Source organism: Brachyhypopomus gauderio, unplaced genomic scaffold, assembly GCF_052324685.1.
Source record: "Brachyhypopomus gauderio isolate BG-103 unplaced genomic scaffold, BGAUD_0.2 sc82, whole genome shotgun sequence".
Classification (NCBI taxonomy): domain Eukaryota; kingdom Metazoa; phylum Chordata; class Actinopteri; order Gymnotiformes; family Hypopomidae; genus Brachyhypopomus; species Brachyhypopomus gauderio.
This window is the reverse complement of record NW_027506903.1, coordinates 51,545-71,374: the sequence shown is the minus strand read 5'-3', so window position 1 is coordinate 71,374 and position 19,830 is coordinate 51,545. Positions and strand designations below refer to the sequence as shown.

General features: G+C 49.1%; 1 protein-coding gene across 3 annotated transcripts in view; it reads left to right on the top strand.

The window, feature by feature from the left end:
* ncana (neurocan a) overlaps nt 1–19,830 on the top strand; it is a 63,826-nt gene that overhangs the window by 41,054 nt on the left and 2,942 nt on the right. For 2 of the 3 annotated variants that reach the window (XM_076991363.1, XM_076991365.1), the window contains exons 9-15: nt 245–1,024; nt 6,335–6,439; nt 11,304–11,417; nt 16,052–16,210; nt 16,497–16,579; nt 17,356–17,500; nt 19,644–19,826. In XM_076991363.1, coding sequence (XP_076847478.1) covers nt 245–1,024; nt 6,335–6,439; nt 11,304–11,417; nt 16,052–16,210; nt 16,497–16,579; nt 17,356–17,500; nt 19,644–19,826 — 1,569 coding nt within the window. The remainder of the gene's footprint in view (nt 1–244; nt 1,025–6,334; nt 6,440–11,303; nt 11,418–16,051; nt 16,211–16,496; nt 16,580–17,355; nt 17,501–19,643; nt 19,827–19,830) is intronic. The other variant, XM_076991364.1, reaches the window with a different exon arrangement.

Genomic DNA, 19,830 nt, shown 5'->3' with positions numbered 1-19,830 from the left:
ATGGTAGCAGTACTGTCTGCATTTACATATATTTACATATGTTATTTAACACACATATCGTTTCTATTTGTCCTGGGAAGTCTTGGCGACTGTCCGTCCTTTGCGTGGGTGTACAAAAGGATCAAATGAGTGTGGCTGATCTCTGCTGAGCCCACTATAGGGGTGGAGTGCGTTAGTGCTAGCAGAGCTAGGGTTTAATCACCGTCTGGACCTAACCACTCCCCGTTCACTCGTGTCTCTGCAGGGTTGACGTCATGGTCCGAGAGCATCTCTTCTGGTGACCCTTCTTCAGTTGCTGATAAGTTGACTACCTCTCCCCACCTCGAGAGCACGGTGGCCCCCTCCGCATCGATTTTTACCGCCACCGAAGGAGGCCGGGTCACGACCGCCGCGGTGTTAGCGGGAGAATGGGCGGCGGTGATGACGGAGGTGCTCCGGCAGGAAGCTGTGAACTTTGACCTGGGGAGTGAGGCAGAGGCGAGGGCGGAGTCCTCTTTAGTTCCGCCCATGGAGACGGAGGAAGATGGTGTCAAGGGGACGGAGGGGGTGGGAGGAGATGTGAGGGACGGCGGGGGTCTGGAGACGGAGGGCAGCTCCTGGGGTGACACAGACCTGACAGACGACGTCCGCGGGGCCCCAGCGAGGGCGGTGACGGCCCGGCTTCCGTCTGGCCCTCCCCCCAGCGCCGAGCTCGTCGTACCCGCCGACACGGCCGTGGAGGCACGCGGGGAGGTCCAGTTGAGACAGCAGGATGCCCCCCGGCGGCCCGGCCATCGCGACCGGCAGACCACCACCGTGGACGTCTCCCCAACCTCGCTGGCGTCTGAGATGGAAGGTGGTGCCCAGACCACCCCCAGCCCCGACGTGCCCACCACAGAGTCTCCCAGCGTGGGAGGGATGGGAAGAGCCCCCCCCACAGCTGGCCGAGAGGCCCAGCAGTCAAGCTTTGGAAACCTGTTGCCTGGCAACCTGGAGAGTGGCCACTCTGAGGCTATTAGGAGCAATGGGTCACATGGTTCGGAAGGTACGTCTGGATACTCCTCTCTCTCTCTGTCTCTCCTTCTCCTCTTTCTTGCCCTGTCTCTCTCTCCCTCTCTCGCTTTTTATTTGGACCTTTTAGCACCACCTGCGGCATTTGTTTATTTATTTACCCCACCTGCAGGCTGAGTGGTCAGGTGACGGGGTGGTAGAGTCCAAACTGATGGATCAGGCCGTAAAACTCCCAGCCACGCGCGCTCCACTCACCACATCTACCGCTTCACGCTACGTTTTCAGACACTGACACGGGGAGCCACCAGCGTTGCTTTATTTGCCGCTAACCGCTGGCTGTCAGCATGCGGCGTTCGCGCCACAGACGTCCCAGACAGAAGACGTCCTGCATCGGCGACGGAGTAATTACTGCGTGCGAGGAGAGTCTTCTGCAGCTCTCGGTCACGATGCAGCACAACGGAGACAGTTGCAGTGCGTTGTGTGTCAGAATAAGGCGGCTGGCATGCAGATGAGGCTCTGAGCAGAGAGCTGTTTAGCTCAGGAACACAGGAGAACCCATCACCCGCACTACAACCACGCCAAGGGCATTTTAGAGATAATGGTCATTTCTTAAGCATAAATCAACACTTCCTGCATCACCAGACAGACTGATGGACTGTAGTACTGTAGCAATGAGTTTAACACACAAGGCAACTTATTTATAGGATAATGGTGACTAATAGAACCACAATTCTGTCTTTATACTCATTACACTTGCCCTATATACTAATGAGACTCTTTTCTGGAGATACTCGTGTCTGGTACTGGTGGGTTTTGGAGATAATGGTGTCTGATATTGGTGGATATTGGAGATAATGTAGTTTGGTAAGCGTCATCTGAAACTGGTGGGTTTTGATGATATTGGTGTTCAGATACAGGACGGTTATGGTTCTCCTTATTGTGAATGCATATTGGACAGGGAAGATTGTTGTATGTCAGTTTACTGGAACTGGACATTCTCGTTCAGATCCACCTTTTGTGATTTCACACTTTGGCTTTGCCTTAATGTTTCAGTCAACCAGGTTCAGTGTTTGTTAAGTCACTTCAGCCATTCCTGGAGATCTGATACAGGAGTCGAGAGAGATGACAGCCTGGATCACGTGTAGATATACACACTGCAGTCCTGGTTGTATCCACCATCTCTGTTTTATCTCCTCCACTTGAGTGATGTACTACAGTGATAAAGGAAGATAAAATTCACATGCCTACCTGCATCAGCTGAAATGTGTTCTGACTGAGTCATTATGTGTCTTTGTTTGACATCAGTGTTTGGCAGATATTTAAAGCAAATATCATGATGCGTTAATTAACCACTGTTATGGTACACACACAAAAACCCATGTAAGCACATACAGACACACGTGTGTGTGTGTGTGTGTGTTCACTTCTATCTCCACGAATAAAACCTCAAGCAGACTTCAGAAAGGACACGGTGGTTATATATAGCAACGCTGCTGATGTCGTCTTCCTTGAGCCATTATCATTCGTGTTTGCAGTAAAAGTGATAACATGGTACAGACATCAGATAAATTAGATATCACACCATCTATATCTGGCTTGTTTCTGCTCTTCGTTCTTGTCGCAGTAAAACTCTTGAAAGGCTCCTAATTATCATGGGACCAAGTTCTGGTAAAAGTTCAAAATAGTTTATACCAGGAGGGCCTGGTCATCCGCACATTGAATCACAGCTCTGTTGATGATGATGATGATGGTGATGATGATGATGACGATGATGGTGATGATGAAGGTGGTTAAAAGAGGGATCTACACGGCAATGTCCTGTCCTACCGTCTTTGTCAACATCTAGTGCTTTAAGGTAGACAGACTCAAAGTTGAACATCATCCTTCTGTAATTACTATTGAATAAATGAGTGGTGTTTACAGAGGAGCTCGACTGGAGCTGTCAGAAGGGGAAAAGAGAAATCTAGCACTTACGAGACGCCCCACACACACACACACGCACACAACACACACCACACACACACACACACACACACACACACCACATAAATACCACACACACACACACACACACACACCACATACATACCACACATACACACACACACACCACATACATACCGCACACACACACCACATACATACCACACACAACACACACACACACACACACACACACACACACACACACCACATACATACCACACACACATACACGCCACACACACACACACACACACACACACACACACACACAGTCACAACATATGCACATTTTCCATCCTGGAGATAAAGACGGAGAGAAAGGAAGAAATTCTGTCCTCTATGTCACAGTCATGACCAGAATCAAAAATGAGACTTTCTGACAGTTTGAGGGTCACACAAAGACGTTCATTAAGGATGAAAGAATCACACCAAAGACCTGGTGATGTCACCACACTGTAATCCTTCCCTAAATGTTCCTTATACACACTCTCTCTGTCTCTGTCTCACACACACTTTCTCTTACTCTCTGTCTTAAACACACTCTCTCTGTCTCTGTCTCACACACACTTTCTCTTACTCTCTGTCTTAAACACACTCTCTCTGTCTCTGTCTCACACACACTTTCTCTTACTCTCTGTCTTAAACACACTCTCTCTCTTTCTCTCTGTCTTACACACACACACACACACACACACACACACACACACACACACACACACACACACACACACACACACACACTCTTACTCTATAGCCCCATTCTCTTTCTCTCTATCTTGCTCATGTCTGTCCCACTTACTCTTTGTCTCTTTTTTTCTCACACACACACACACACACACCCATCTGAGTCCAGCAGTCTTTACAAACCCCTCCACCATGGGTCGAGGTCATGATCAGAAAATGTGTCCAGAAAAACATCACGCACATCTGACACTGCGATCTCTCCCCTCGGCCCCGTGATGTCGCTGGGCAGCGTGACGGGGGATTAAACCAAAGTGTGTCATCTCACATGCACGAACACCGTGCGTCGGCGTGTGCATGAAGGATCAGCCCCTTGCGGGTGTGAACGATGTTTTAATGAGATCACTGTAAGCTGATGAACAGGATCCATAATCCACAGGCAATGATCATTAATCTGGCAGTGGTTGAAAACAGAGAGATCAGCGATCCAATTCAAGAATGGGGACACAAACCGGAAAAGACAAGAGACAGAAGCAGCAACCAGAGAGCCAATCAATACAAACCACATAGAAGACTTTACAAGCAGAAAGGCGATGGAGAACAGGTGTACTGTAGTGAACATTCAAATGAGTCAGATCGGACTAATGTAGTGGTCCAGGCAGGTGAATTCTGGGAACTGGAGTCCGGTTCAGTGGATGAAGACATCACAGCAAATTTAAAGTGCACAGTCGTAGTTCAATTCTAACTGCTATAAGTTGCATCTGCTGCTAGTGTTTTACCCATGATTCTCCTCTGGTGAGGCGTATGCATGAGACGCTATTAAGCACGCTGGTGAAAAGCCACTTCTCACCTCTGCAGCCATGTAAACTGACCTCCATTGATTTTCCGTCGTTGTGGGCGCCGGGGACGTCCGGCGGTGAGCGTCCCCTCGCCCTCAGAAAACCAATTATCCAAGCAAACAAACTGAATGGCGGGATTATGCAAATCTGTAGCCAACGAATAATTACAGCCTCGCCAGTGATCCGCGAGCCGTTGCATAACGAAGATGCCGTGCTCATTAGCGTAATGTGGTGAAAGCACCTAACGAGCCAATTAAGGCCAGGACCATCGTTTGCCACTTAAAGCACAGAGCGGATCGTAATTAATGCCTGAAGGGGATTAGCCTGGGAGAGGGAACTGGAAGGGTATATGTAGGTTGGGGTTTCTATCTCTCTCTCTCTCTCTCTCTCTCTCTCTATCTCTCTCTCTCTCTCTCTCTCACTCCTATCACAGTTACTATGACGACTGGGCCCGAGTCCATCAAATGTGATCAGAAGAGTTTGGAAAGTGTAGAGACAATAATAACAGGGGGGAGAGGGGGGAGATGTAAAGAGGTAAAAGCAGATGGGCCACCAGAGAAGGAGAGAAAGAGAGAAGGAGAGAAAGAGAGAAGGAGAGATATCAACAGCGGGAGGAGCAGCCCAGCAGCGGTGTCCTGTAGCTCCGCCGTGTAACACGGGTCGGGTCGGCGCTGCTCAGCAGAGAGAGAAGCTCTCCGCCTGCCGCTCAGGGCAACGCTGCCCCGTCCCGATGCACATGGGCTGGGCCACGGGTCGGGCCGTCGGCACGCCACCGCACACGGGCGGAGACCGGCAGTGATGACTCCCAGCAGGAGAGCCCAGAGCCTCTGACAGATCCAGCTTGTCTGCTTCAGTGGCTCGGAAGCCAAAACAGGACGTTTAGAAAGAGACTCTCTCTGTTCCTGTCCTCCGCCCTCCTCCCATTCCCTCTGTCTCTCTCTCCCTCTCCCCCTCTCTCTCCCCCTGCGGTTCGGTGCGTGTGAGCATAGCCGGAGTTCATGTTGTCGAGGCAGGTTTGCCACAATGCGGGTCAAAGGCGGAGCACGTCCAACAGTCAGAGATGCATTAGAGAGCGCTGAGAGCTGAACCCCGCCTCTGAAAGCCTATTACAAGCCTCAGTAAGCACCGTTAGATCACAGCTACTCACTGGCTCAGATATGTGTGTGTGTGTGTGTGTGTGTGTGTGTGTGTGTGTGGGACAGGGTGTTTGTGTTTGTGTCTGCGTGTGTGAGGTGTGTGTGTGTGTGTGTGTGTGTGTGTGTGTGTGTGTGTGTGTGTGTGTGTGTGTGTGTGTGTGTGTGTGTGTGTGTGTGATGGAGGCGAGAAGAAGCCGCCGTCTCTGGTGAGGTTCTCTGAAGGCAGGGTCCTGCTTTTAAAGGATGTTAGAGATCTTTCGGCTTGTCTGTTGGTCAGACGTGCGTTTACTGAAAGCTGCTTCGCTCAGCTGCGTCGTTATTGTGTCTGCGCAGTGAGGAATTCACCGTACGCACGCCGCCCGACTGTCCAGACGTGGACGCCGTCCGGGAGAGAACAACTTCTCCACGCCACGCTCTCTCCCCCACGCTGCATCTCAGCGTCTCAAGGGGCTGACGGAGCTCAGGGCGGAGGGGCAGGTTTCTAACGCCACCGCTCTTCTGGGACGGTGAATACGGTGGCGTCTGGTGCTGCGTGTAAACGTGCGAGGCTGCTCGGTGCCACCGGGTCACTGTCTGGGTGTGTCTGCCAGTCACTAATGAGCGACAGATTGTGGCGGAGCTGTCGGGGAGCCACTACTGTTAATGACCCTTGTGTTTGTGTGTGTGTGTGTGTGTGTGTGTGTGTGTGTTCTCACTCTGCAGCTGAGGACAGATGCAGCTGTTTGCACGGAGGCACGTGTCTCCCAGACGGAGAAGGCTTCCGTTGCTTCTGTCCGCAGGGCTACACTGGAGAGAGCTGTGAGATCGGTGAGTCTGAAAACACTTCTGTTCTGGACTCTTCACTTTGTTAGGGAGGTCCACCTCCAGTCCTATCCCACAACCACGTGCGTCAGGACAGAGCGCGCTACTGCCGGGCTCGGCAGACCCTCCGGGCTGCCCAGGTCGTCGTTAACATTATGGCATGATCACCAGCTGCCCCGTAGGTCCAGGGTCACCTCGTGGGGTCATTGCGGAGGTCAGAGGTCAAGTAGTCCATCTTGGGTGACACACAGAAATGAATGCAATGGGGTCAAGGGTTCAGAGAAGGGCATTGTGGGGCCGTTCCTCCCATCCTGAGTGATTGTGGTGCTCTTCCTTTGCGAGCCATGAAACAGCAGGTCTCAGGGACAGTTTGAATGATGGGATTGGCCACCCCACCCTAAGCAGCAAAGCTGCCCGTAAACGACACTGCTGGGTCTTCTCAGGATTTATTCAGCCCTGCCGAACAACGTGAGGTTAATCTGTGACGGCCCCGGCAACGGACGGACCAAAACAACAACGGCAGTGGCATCGCTAGTGGCAACTGTCTCCTGACGACGCTCCTGTAAAGGCGTCATTTGGTGGCCTGTCATTCCTGTGAATTATAGTGTTTTTGTCAACATGATATACTGGCTTAATTTCTTTCTTTTCTCATCAGTCATCCCACAGCTCGGGCGAGTCGTAATTGCATTCGGGTGGACGATCATTTGATCTACCTGCATAACTGCTCATAACAGCATTGCAGTGTAATTTTCATATTTCAAGTCAAAACTGCAGATAGGCGTTCACCTGATTGAAATGATTCGCAACTCCACGCAGTTATCGGTCTGAGCAGGCAACGCCGAACATCAGGCGTCAAACACGGAGGAAGGCCCGCCCCCCTCCCCGCCCGCGTGGGTCCACAGCAGCTGTGCGGTCTCGAAGAGTCGAGCCCCTTTTGCATAATGCATGAGCAGGATCGAATATTCATGAGGCGCAAGAGCACGCCGCGTTGCCGAGGGAATAGAAAACGACCTCGGCAATCTGGGCTCTGGCGTGGTGAACGACCCACTCCTGCACGGCCCTCTGACAAACTGCAGATAAATATATCACACGCGTCTTGTTAGCCTCACGTAAACAGAGCGACGACTGACGCTCAGATTCCTCCGGAATCATGCTTTGGAGTATCTCACGGCTGTTGGTTGGTTTTTTGTGCCTAGCTGGGTAGACCCAGCATGAACGGAGGTGATGTGCTCCTGTAGGTCTTGGCTGAAGGTCCGACTGTACCGTGTATGGTGGCGGATCGCCTGATTAACTGGCTTCATGCGCAGTAGACATTTAGTCATTCAGGGCAAATGTGGTGACAAGGGCCATTTTACTAATAATCTCTGATCTCTAACCTGCTAATCCTGGTCCACACTAGGCTGATGTCTTCAGTCCGATGTCCCGGTCTTGGTCTACCGGTTCTGGCTCAACACCACAAGAGATTTCAGTGCAAATGGTTCCCCTCGGTTCCCTTGACATTGCACTGTTTGGATCTGAAAATGTCACAGATGTGAATGTGTGTGTGTGTGTGTGTGTGTGTGTGTGTGTGTGTGTGTGTGTGTGTGTGTGTGTGTGTGTGTGTGTGTGTGTGTTTTAGTGGTGGGGGGAGGGATCCTTTTCTCCTGTCACTTTCTTTGTGGCACATTCTCAGGGCAGCACTGAGCCAGTCTGAGCCATGACAGTGCCCCCCTCCCCCCTCAGCTGCTGTATGGAAATGTGAGCTTAAGCCAATAGCTACTGGGGGAGCGACTGTTGCCGCGGTAGCATGGTGACAGCATCCATTCCACCATTGTCATAGCAGCATAAAATCAGCAGGGAAGTGCTGATCGGAAGCTGTTCCACTTTATTACCATGACGATACCCGTTCCATATTACAACCCGCTGTGCTACATTAGCAACCTGTTAGATTCAAGCGTACTATCTGTGTTAAAACCGCCCGTGAAGCGTTTAGAGGGGTGTATGCATGCAGGCACTGGCCATTCATGAGCTCATCAGGTCCGTCTCTTTTGCTGACACTGCACCACAAATCTGGGAGAGGTTTGGGAGAGATGGAGCCAATGAGGAGAGTGAGGCGTGGCCAATGATGAGAGACAGAGAGAGGCGTGGCCAATAATGAGAGAGAGAGAGAGGCATGGCCAGTGATGAGAGACAGAGAGAGGCATGGCCAATGATGAGAGTTGGAAAGGTGGGGCCAGTGATGGAGAAGGCGGAGACAGGATGGGGGGACAGTCTCCTCGTTAGGAGAGATGACTTTGCCATGTTCAATGACAAAGCCCTCAGCTCCATGAGCGCATGAACAGAAGGGAGAAGTTGGGCTGCAGTGCACGTGGGCGATGAACAGGTTGATCCTGACGATTCCCTGGAATCGTGTTCAGACGGTCCACACTTCACAGCAGGTCTTTCCAGAGGATGTGCTCAGTTCCAGCGCACGAGGGACCCAGCAGCCCTTTAAAACGTCCACGCTGGGACAAGTTGGGCAGGGAGCGTCTGTGGCGGAGACGTCCTCTCTAAACAGTCATGACAGCAGCAGGTGGCAAACGGCTCTTTACTGCCGCTGGTCCCCCTGAGCAGAAACGGTCTTGACACAACACCCCCCCCCCAATCCAACCTCCCCCAGCTCTGCACTGACATGGTGGAGACCAGTCTGGAGACCCAGACATGGCTCTCACTGGTGTAAAAAAACCCCACCGGCTGCTCACACTCGGGGGAGTTGTGTTTAGGATGGGAGTCAGGTGCGTGCGGGCTCAGTTGTGGATTCGTGTCCTCTCCTGAAATCGGTTTTCTTTCCCCGTCGCAGGTGTCCTCAGACAGAACCTCAGACAGCACCGTAGAGAGAACAACCGGGCTTGTTCTGCCCATTTTGCTGTTGGCTTTGGTTTTAGTATTAGCACAGATGGTCAGTGTTTGGCCTTTAGAGACACAGATCCGTGAATATGATCTTAATATAGAACAGGACGCACTGATTGCTGTCTCTGATGTTTTAACTGGATTGTGTCGTTTGTGTGCGTGTGTATATACTTCTGTAGTGACCTCACCGTCTCCGGTTTCTAACATAATCCGACAGCGTTGCTTGCTTTAGTAAATATTTTGATATGCTACTCACATACACTGACAGCCTGCCATCATCAATAAGAATCCTATTTTTTTTTTTAACGTACCTATTTCTTGAATCACTTCCTACATGGATGGAAGCATCTATGAGAAGAGCTGCATAGTTTGAGTGTGAATTCATAGCGCCGCTCTGTTTCATGCTAAAAGCTGGTCGCCGATGGAACTGTCTTGCTGATATAAAATCGCTTGTTGGGAGGACTGAGCGGTGAGTGCTTCTCCCCTGGTGAGATGTTTCGTTTTTCAGCACGTATGTGCCACAGTCTTTAGCGACCATGAGCTCCTGGGAACAGAAACACGCAAAGTTCTGTCCACTCAAAACCCAAAAGACTAACGGAGCTAATGAAGTTATGGTGTTCGTTTGCGTCCAGGTGGTTGTGCAGTATATGCTGCAGGTGTCTACTCAACACACTGAAATAAGTAAAATAAAAGTTGGGTCTGTTCTCGGAAGGAAAGATAATACAGATAATGTATTTTTAAAAAACCACACAGGAAGAGTTCTTAATTCTACCTGGGTCAGCAGGACAAGTTATTGACTTTTATTGCCATTATTATTATTATTGGTTTTTAAAATGCTACATTTTTACCATTCAGATTTGCTGCTAAGATTTGAATTTAAATGTCACATTTTATACCATATGTTTCTGAAAGAATTCTGTAAGAAGCCTTGTCTAAGAGGTTAAAAACCATCTTCCTGTTTAGAGGTGAAGGTCAGGTCTCCTCCGTGGCGGGGACAGCAGGGATGTGAAACCCCAGTGTCCCCTCCAGAGACGGTCTCTGGTCCCCTCCCTGTACATCTGTCTCTCTGCTCCGTGACCAACGTCCCGTTAAACCGGCGTACTTCGGCAGGCCCGTAAACGTCTCCCCTGACGCACCGTTTGTAGGTAGTTAAATGTAGCACTGAAGTGCCAGACCTTAAAAAAAACATTATCTTATTATTCATAATTTATGTGATTAATTTTATGGCAGTGCGACTGAAAGTACAGTGACGGAGGATTTAGACGGGAGCGCTTTGGCAAAGACTTGACTCCCTCTGGTTAATTTACAGCGCATTCTTTTTTTTCAAAGCCAATAATTGTGTTTTATAGCCCACAACCCCAATTGCACAAGCCGAGGAATTTTAATCAGCTAGCAGTGGGATATTTTGAACGTGACTAGGATTCCCAGCTCTACGTCCGCCTCACTGGCGTTAAAAGGACGCAGAGAGGCGCGCGGCTAAATGAGCTTCTGCGTCAGGATGCCGCTCAAAGGTTCGAGATCTGTGTTGGCACGAGTCGCTGTGTAATTAAAGCCTCGCCAGGCGCAACAGTAGGACGCTTCAGACTAGTCTCATGTCCGTTGTGCAACATTTCCATGCCAAGGACAGGACCTTTGCTTGCATACTTGTTTTGGAATAATTCTGGAGCAAAAAAAAATATTTTTGCACTGTGGTGAGTGCAGTTCGTGTGAGTGTTACAGCTGCATAATTCAATTGCATCTGAAAGGTAAAATTGCAGATAAGACCAGGAATCATGGTACTAACTCTGTGAACGCTGTCAAATCTCTCAGCAGCTTCCCCTGCCTGTAAAAACAATGTGGAAATATATTATACAGGTCATTTATTGGTGTGTATTACACATACAAAGGAGAGCAGCTCGTGTTAATTAGATTAACCTGTGCTAACATGAGTCATGAATGGGTGAAAGTTGAATGGGTGGAGAAGGGTGAGACGTGTAGCTAATTACTCCTGTTGTCTTTGTAGATGTTGACGACTGCATGTCCAACCCTTGTGAGAACGGAGGAACCTGCATCGATAAGGTGGATTCCTTCACCTGCCTGTGTCTGCCCAGTTACAGCGGGGACATGTGTGAGAAAGGTAAGACGTGGTTCCGCTCACGGGTCGCCATGGCTGCGGAGGAGGCGGTCCTCGTGGTACCTTTTGCATCGTTTGAATTCTGGTCAGTGTCCAGAAACCATCGGGGACGCAACACAAATGAACAGACGGCCCGAGCTCGTTCGCCTGCCCGGCTTCTCGCCAAATATACTCGCAGGTCTTCCAGAGCATCTCGGTCTGCGGTGCCTGTGCGATACCTCGGACAGGAGCTGCCTTTCGAGTACGCAGTCGAACGTTCAGAGTCTCACATGGTCCCGGTTTGTCTGGGGCTCTCCTGTTTGTCTTAGCATCGCAGCCTCGCTCCTGTTTATAGTCTGTCGGAGGGGACGTCGCCTCCGATCAGACGTGCTATAATTCTTTGCAGAAGTTCCCTGTGACTGCAGGTCTGTAGTGGCTTCACATCCCATAAATCACGGTTATGAGGTGCATTTGAGTTCCCTGCGTTAAAGACCTCCTACGTGACACGCGCACCAGGAGTGATCTCCTCTGACCTGCAAATGCTGCATGATGCATTATAATGTAACATAGCTGCCGTCTAACACTTTTCTACGCATTATGAACGCGTCAGGAAGCATATTCATTTTAGACACTCAGCAGGGTTGTGCGCACACACGCCCAGACTCAGGGCCTTGTCCTCCTACGAGTCCCCAGGAGGCGACACACACACACACACACACACACACACACACGCTCACTCGCGCACGTCCGTGAGCCTGCGGTGCACACACACACGCACAGACGGGCGCTAATGATGATTTATGAATTCTAATAATGCGACTGCCGCAGCGCGTAAAGGGGTGCAGGCGCGTAAAGATGATGTAACGGTGACACAGAGGACGGGCGCCGGTGGGTGTCGCCCCTGTTCTCCGCTGATTTGAGGAGCGGTTCCAAGGGCAGTGCATGCAAGTTTTACGATCTTAATAAACTGCTATTTACAGTGTGATAAAGGAGTTTATGGGGAACTGCCACACAGTGTGGGGTCCATAGCCCGAAGCTCACACAAGATAGTAGCTCAGTATGACACAGGTACTGGCGATATAGAGGGTTGGTGTTACTTTAGAATGTATTCTGTTACAGATCCCTGTTTACCTGTTAAACCTGATTACCCGATTACATGTTTAGATCTACCAAACTACCCAAGAGACCTGAAACACTGGTTCACTACAGTATGTACACCAACACCGAACTGTAAAGAATCTTATGTGGGACACCATTTTATAAAACCATGTTTTAATCCCAGCAGTAATTCAGCCCAGTGGTAACTACAGTGGTAATGCACCCTACGTTAACCACTTTAAGGTGTATGTTGCATGAAATTGTGAATATGGTGCAACTTGTTTGGGGAAATGGCTTTCCTAGAGGTATCTGGAAAAAAAACAAAGCTGCTCTCTTTAACAAGAGAGTCAGGAGTCAAGAGGCCCTCGATGTGGAAATAAAAAACAGGAGAAAAGAAATTTATTTTCATTGCTTTAAAGTACGTTTTAGGTTCCATTATTAAGAACAAGCAAGACACCATCACTAATCAAAATTCAATGACATTTTGCAAAAGAGATAGGCAAAAGAAAGCAATAAATAGATAAGGTCCTTGGTATAGATTTATAAAAACAAACACATTTTTAAAAACAACTTAAAACTATAAAAATAAATACTTTATGACAACCAGGAACCTGCCAAGGCAAAGATAACCAAAAATAATTTGTATAAAAAAATAATGATGCTCAAATAATAATGTGCTAGATATTATTAGTGCCATTCTAGCCATAATTAATCATCAACAAATACAAATAAACTGAAAAAAATGCCCATGAGATACTGTTTGTATGGCCATCTTGACATGGTATCGTTTAAAGCACTGGGCAGGTTTGTCTGAGCAGGTCTTGCTGTGGTATCACTTAAAACCAAGGGCAGGTTTGTCTGAGCAGGTCTTGAAGGAAGGAAATGTCACTTCCCCAGACATTTAGGCATATCAGCCATGTCCACTGGAGACATCTGCTCTTCTGTAGTCTGCCGGTCTCTCTGGGACGACCCCTACCAGTCACCGCACACAGTAATACAGGCATTCGCCAGTTCACAGTATATATTCACTGGTCAGCCCTGTCCAGTCCAGCAGTGCACATACTGTAGTCCATACACAAGCACTTCTTCACAATCCCGAAGGCTGCGGGACTTCTACATCACACCCATGGTGGTGTCATGGTGGTGTCACGGTGGTGTCATGGAGGTGGACCAAACTCTCACAACTCCTGTGTTGCAGAGTACTAACAGAGGGCCATTTTTATAGGAGACGGGTGGAGGGCTCGGGTGTAGTGGGGGGTTGGTGTTGGCTGTAGCCTCCGACTGCCCATCTGTGGGAGACACACACCATCCCAGAAGCCCCTGCGTGGGCTTTCTGCAGGCTCACCACTAAATCAGGAGGGGTGTAAAAGTTCTCCGCGCAAACAACACGACACTTCGGCAGTCCGGCAGCGAGAAGAAAAGGCCCAACAAAGAAAAAACATCCTGCGTTCACAATAAACAAGCCACACGTCCACATGGAACAAATCCCGGGTTCACCACAAACAAAGCTGTTGGCGCTGAAAGTGTGCCATGTGTGTGGTGACGACCGCAGCGAGGAAACCACAAGTGGGCCCGGAAAGATCTCCCAAATCATCGTCTGCTTCCATCGCAATTAATGGAATTAGGCACAAGACACCAGATGCACCCTGGGTAAAAACCGAATGCATGTAACGTAATATATTTTTAAACGGTTAAATAAATGCTGGTGGTGCTGGAGTAAGACAGCAGTCATGGCAAATGCTCCCTCTCTCAGAGCCATTAAACAGGGAGAGAAAAAAAAGTGGCTTGAGGGCATTAGGAGGAAGTGATCCTTGTTAGGTTATAATGTAATGCTGTTGCGTAATGCCATTACACATACTCCATTATAACCCGGCCCTGGTGACACACTGGAGGGGGTCACTTCAGATTTGAAGTAGTGTTTCGCATTCCATCAACGCCCAGCCGACCTGGACGTAATTCATTAGCATCGCTTAACTGTCAGCGAGACGGGAGTCACATGACCTAAATGGAGTCACATGACACAAATGAAGTGCTGGAGGCTCTTCGGAGGAGTTGTGAGGGTAAATCACGCAGAATATTCGAATTTGCAGTTCCTCTCTGAAGGCTTTGAACCAACCTTCGTTATCACCCTGTGCAGCCTTAATATCAGGTTCAACATCACACTCATCTGGTGTGAACCAAAGACCAGCTGTCACAGCTCGAGCTGTGACGACACTCACACTTCCTGCTCGCTCTCTCTATCTCTCTCTCTCTCTCTCACTCACTCCCTTGCACATACGTGTGCGCATAAAAAGCATGAATTTCATAAATATTAAGATTCCATCAAGCTGTAGCTCTCTTATAAGAGGGCGGCAAAATAAGATGAAGGCTGTGAAAACATTTTCGTTGATGGAAATCATATTAGACCAGTTGCACAACTTATCAATGTCGGCACATTTACGGTTGGACTTATTGGTTGAGCGTGGAACCCCACTGAGGGATTTTAAAGGGAGATTTTGAAGCAGGCGGTTCTGGAGAGACGTCAGCTTTACTGTGGAGCAGCCTTCACGTTGCTGTTGCTACGGAGGATTCGTGTTCGCTCTCTTTCCCTCTACTCGTCTTTGTCTTTTAACTATTTCTTATTCTCTCTCCCCTCTCCACACTCCTTTACTCTTTTTTTCCATCTTTCTTCCTCTCTTCATTTTTACTTGTTCTTTCCTCCTTTTTCTCTCCCTCTATCACCTTCTCTTTCCTCTTCTCTCTCTCTCTCCCTCCCACCCTCTCCCTTTTTCATTCCCTCCCACCCTCTCTCTCTCCCTCTCTCTCTCTCATATATATCTACCCCACCCTCTCTCTCTTTCTCTCTCTCTCTCTCCCACCCTCTCTCTCTCTCTCTCGTATATATCTACCCCTCCCCTTCTCTCTCTCTCTCTCTCGTATATATCTACCCCACCCTCTCTCTCTCTCTCTCTCTCTCTCGTATATATCTACCCCACCCTCTCTCTCTCTCTCTCTCTCTCTCTCTCGTATATATCTACCCCACCCTCTCTCTCTCTCTCTCTCTCTCTCTCTCTCTCTCTTGCTTATATCTACCCCACCCTCTCTCTCTCTCTCTCTCTCTCTCTCTCTCTCTCTCTCTCTCTGTATATATCTACCCCACCCTCTCTCTCTTTCTCTCTCTCTCTCTCCCACCCTCTCTCTCTCTCTCTCGTATATATCTACCCCTCCCCTTCTCTCTCTCTCTCTCTCGTATATATCTACCCCACCCTCTCTCTCTCTCTCTCTCTCTCTCTCGTATATATCTACCCCACCCTCTCTCTCTCTCTCTCTCTCTCTCTCTCGTATATATCTACCCCACCCTGTCTCTCTCTCTCTCTCTCTCTCTCTCTCTCTCTCTCTCTTGCTTATATCTACCCCACCTCTCTCTCTCTCTCTCTCTCTCTCTCTCTCTCTCTCTCGTATATATCTACCCCACCCTCTCTCTCTCTCTCTCTCTCGTATATATCTACCCCTCCCCTTCTCTCTCTCTCTCTCTCTCTCTCTCTCGTATATATCTACCCCACCTCTCTCTATCTCTCCAGACACCGAGGGCTGTGAGCATGGCTGGAAGAAGTTCCACGGCCACTGCTACCGCCTCTTCCCGCGCCGTCACACCTGGGAGGACGCTGAGAAGGACTGCAGGGAACACAGCGGCCACCTGAGCAGCATCACCTCGCCCGCAGAACAGGACTTCCTCAACGGCGAGTCCCGCACAGCCACGAACGCAGGATCCCGCACTTTACCTTAGAAAGACCTACGAGACCACCCACAGTGTCCTGCTTAGAGCAGCCCATGCATGCATTTGACCAAATGTTATTGGTTATAAATAAAATGACGCACTCAATGCTTACATGGACCACAAACATTGAAAAACACTGTGTCATCTTTGATCAGAATGCCGTCAGCTTAGGCTGGTGTGGTCAGCACCGCGTGTAGCTGGGTCACGCGCCAACGTGCTTTACTGAAACGTCACTCTCCATCTGTCAGGTCTGGGCCACGAGAACATGTGGATTGGTCTGAACGACAGGACGGTGGAGGAGGACTTCCAGTGGACCGACAGCGTGGACCTGGTGAATAACACCTTTAATGATCCAGTCACTTCCGTTCACGGCGCTTCCATAACTACAGCAGGTTGGCGTGACGTGACATGACTAATCTGAGTTGAAGAGCGCAATTGAAGTGGCGTCAGTGATGACGAGAGACCTGCAGACGTCAAACCCAGGAATATTAATCCATGAGGATTAACAACGGGGGTTAGCGATAACGGTAATCCAGACGAGAATAAATGAAGCGGGGAGGCAGGCACTGAGGTTCAGGACACACACGGGAAGAGTAGCAGGACTTTACAGGAAACAGAAGGGACGAGCTGCTTTCAATGCGCGTGAGAATGGTTGACAGGAGCATTCAATAATTTAATGGTAATGATCCAATGAGTGGCTGATAAGGAGTGATGTCATCAGGCTCCATGACAACAGCAGGCCTGAACCGGAGAGGTGCAGAGCGGTTTGAGTCTGATCGTATCTGATTGAATCGGACCAATAAAGTCTCACTTCTCCTGAGTTACTCCGAGGAAACATACTGTCTTAATTTGAGTTACACTGGCTGGCCAGTTTAATCTCATTTAAATTACCCTGTCAGGTCAGACTTTGCTCATTTAAACTAGTCTGATTGGTCCGAGTCTATACTCATTTGAGCTACCTTGACTGGTCAAAGTCAGCTCTAATTTGAGCTACACTGACTGCGCGGGGTCTGCTCTCATTTGAGCTACCGTTACAGCTCATGGTCTGATCTCTGCTGAGCTGATCTCAGACCAGTGACCAGAGTCTTTATCTCTCTATTGTAACAGGTGTATGAGAACTGGAGGGAGAACCAGCCAGACAATTTCTTTGCGGGCGGAGAGGACTGCGTGGTGATGATCTCCAGAGAGGCAGGCAGATGGAATGATGTGCCCTGTAACTACAACCTTCCCTACATCTGCAAGAAGGGCACAGGTTAGCGTTCTTCTCTCTGGTCCATCTCACACCAGCACCGGCTGATAGCACCGCACTCATTTCCTTCATAAAAAAAAAAATTCCATTACGTGCCACCGGGTGGAACGGTGTTTATTTTAGAACAAATATTCTGGCTGCTCTCTCTCTCCAGTGTCATTGTCAACCCCCTTGAGCTCATCATTCTGCTCATTTGTGTCACCAGCTTTGCTAGATTGTTTAAGACCTTTCAAGCAACTAAAAAAATAAATAAATACAAAAACGTGGCCTGAATAGCTTAAGACGATTTGAGCGTTTTTACCTCCGAACGGTCTCTGATTTCTGCTTTAAGTGACTATTGATCGTACAGCACGGATGAACTCTGTGCTCAGCTCGTCTCGTTGAAGCACTCGCTCCATCAGTCTCACGAAGAGCTCCGCACTGTCAATCAGTGCGGCCGCAGTCGCAGCCACGTGAAATGAGCTCACACTGCTGTCCCTCAAGATTCGTCAGGCATTATCAAACGCACAAGAGAAAAGTGGTAGATATAGAATTTTTGTGGCAGATATAACGTTTGTGATGTTTTCTTTCGCTTTCTTTTAAATTACCAGACCAAAGTCAAATCGATATAGACTTTCAGTAGCTTTGAACTGACGTACGGAACATGAGCAATGTTTTACCTAGAAACACAACGAGAAAAAACCAGTCGCATTAATAATGGTGTGTTTAGAAGTCCAGTCGGATTGTAGGTTAGTCAAATTCAGCTCCAGACCTTGTATCTAATATCTAGAATTGGAATTTGTAATATCAGGTAGTTCGTTTAAACCAAGTAACTCAAACATTCAAACCACAGCCTTCCTGGAACTTCCTGCAACTACTGCAGGATTTCTACTCTTCCGTTACCCAGAGCTCAGGTGTGATGAGAAAGGGCCTAGTCAGTTACATTCATCTCCCCTGACGTTTCCCCCCGTGTCCTGTTCAAAGCCACCCCGTTGAAACAGCAGCTCCGGCGCTGTGTAGTGCAGACAGCCTCGGTGTTCCTTGGAGCCTGGCTGTCAGACATATCCTCCCCTTCCTGCGTCCTCCAGTAGAGAGTCTTGGCTTGTGTCTGTCCGTAGCCCTCGAGGGGCTGGCCCACGGGCCCGACATGCCGCCTCCTCTCCAGAACCATGCCTTGCTTTGTGCCATGTCCTGGGCCCCGCCTATCTGTCTGGGCCGCCTCCTGTGCTCTGGTGAACGGGTCTGGATTTACAGCCTTATGTCTGGACACCAGCCTTTGTGAGGAGGGGGGTGGGTGCTTGGGGGGGGGGGGGGGGGGGGGGGGGGGGGCAGTGGAACTTTAGTTATCAGGACTGGAGCCGAACTGACACACAGGAGAATATACTGACGCTGGCCGGCTGCCATCAGCACATAGCAATGGGCCACTTCTTTTGAGTGTGTGTGTGTGTGTGTGTGTGTGTGTGTGTGTGTGTGTGTGTGTAATGTTAATTCTACTTCCCTGAGAAGTGTGTCCTTTTCCCCCCATACTTCTCTCTCTCTCCCGCTCCGTCCCTTCACTTCAGTGTTCATGTATTTGTGTATGCGTGTTGGTTCCTGTCTGCGTAATGTATGAGACGCCCTGAGGTTTGCACAAATTCAGCTGTGTGGTGAACAGAGCCAGAACTGTGGTGAGCGCCACTATAAATCCCACATTACTGCCAGTTATAGATCACCTACACGCCACGACCACATTGACAAGGCAGAAAGTAAAGCTCACTGTGACTTTAACACCGATCCCAGATCACAAGTCAGATGTAAAATCACCAAAACGTCCCACTCCGTTCTACCATAATCAAACTGTTCATAACCAATGGTCATTGTTCATCAATTCACAAAACTCTATTCATTAATATTCTTTCATGTCTCAAATGTTTGAGAGTACTCATATTGTGTTCGTAGACTTTGCATTATGTGTTCATAGGCTATTCATAATGTGTTCATAGAGTACTCATAATGTGTTCATAGAGTACTCATCATGTGTTCATAGAGTATTCATAATGAGTTCATAAGTATTCAGAATAAGTTCATAGTTTTTGTAATGTATTCAAATAGTATTCATAATGTATTCATAGAATATTCATAATGAGTCCATAGAGCATTCATAACGCTCCGCCCCTCTGTATGTCAGTGATGTGTAGCACTCCTCCTGCTGTGGACAACGCGTACCTGGTGGGTCGCAGGCGGTCACACTACGACATCCACTCGGTGGTGCGCTACCAGTGCACCGATGGCTTCTTCCAGAGGCACATCCCCACGGCTCGCTGCAGGCCCAACGGCACCTGGGAGAGGCCCAGGATCATCTGCACCAAGTGTGA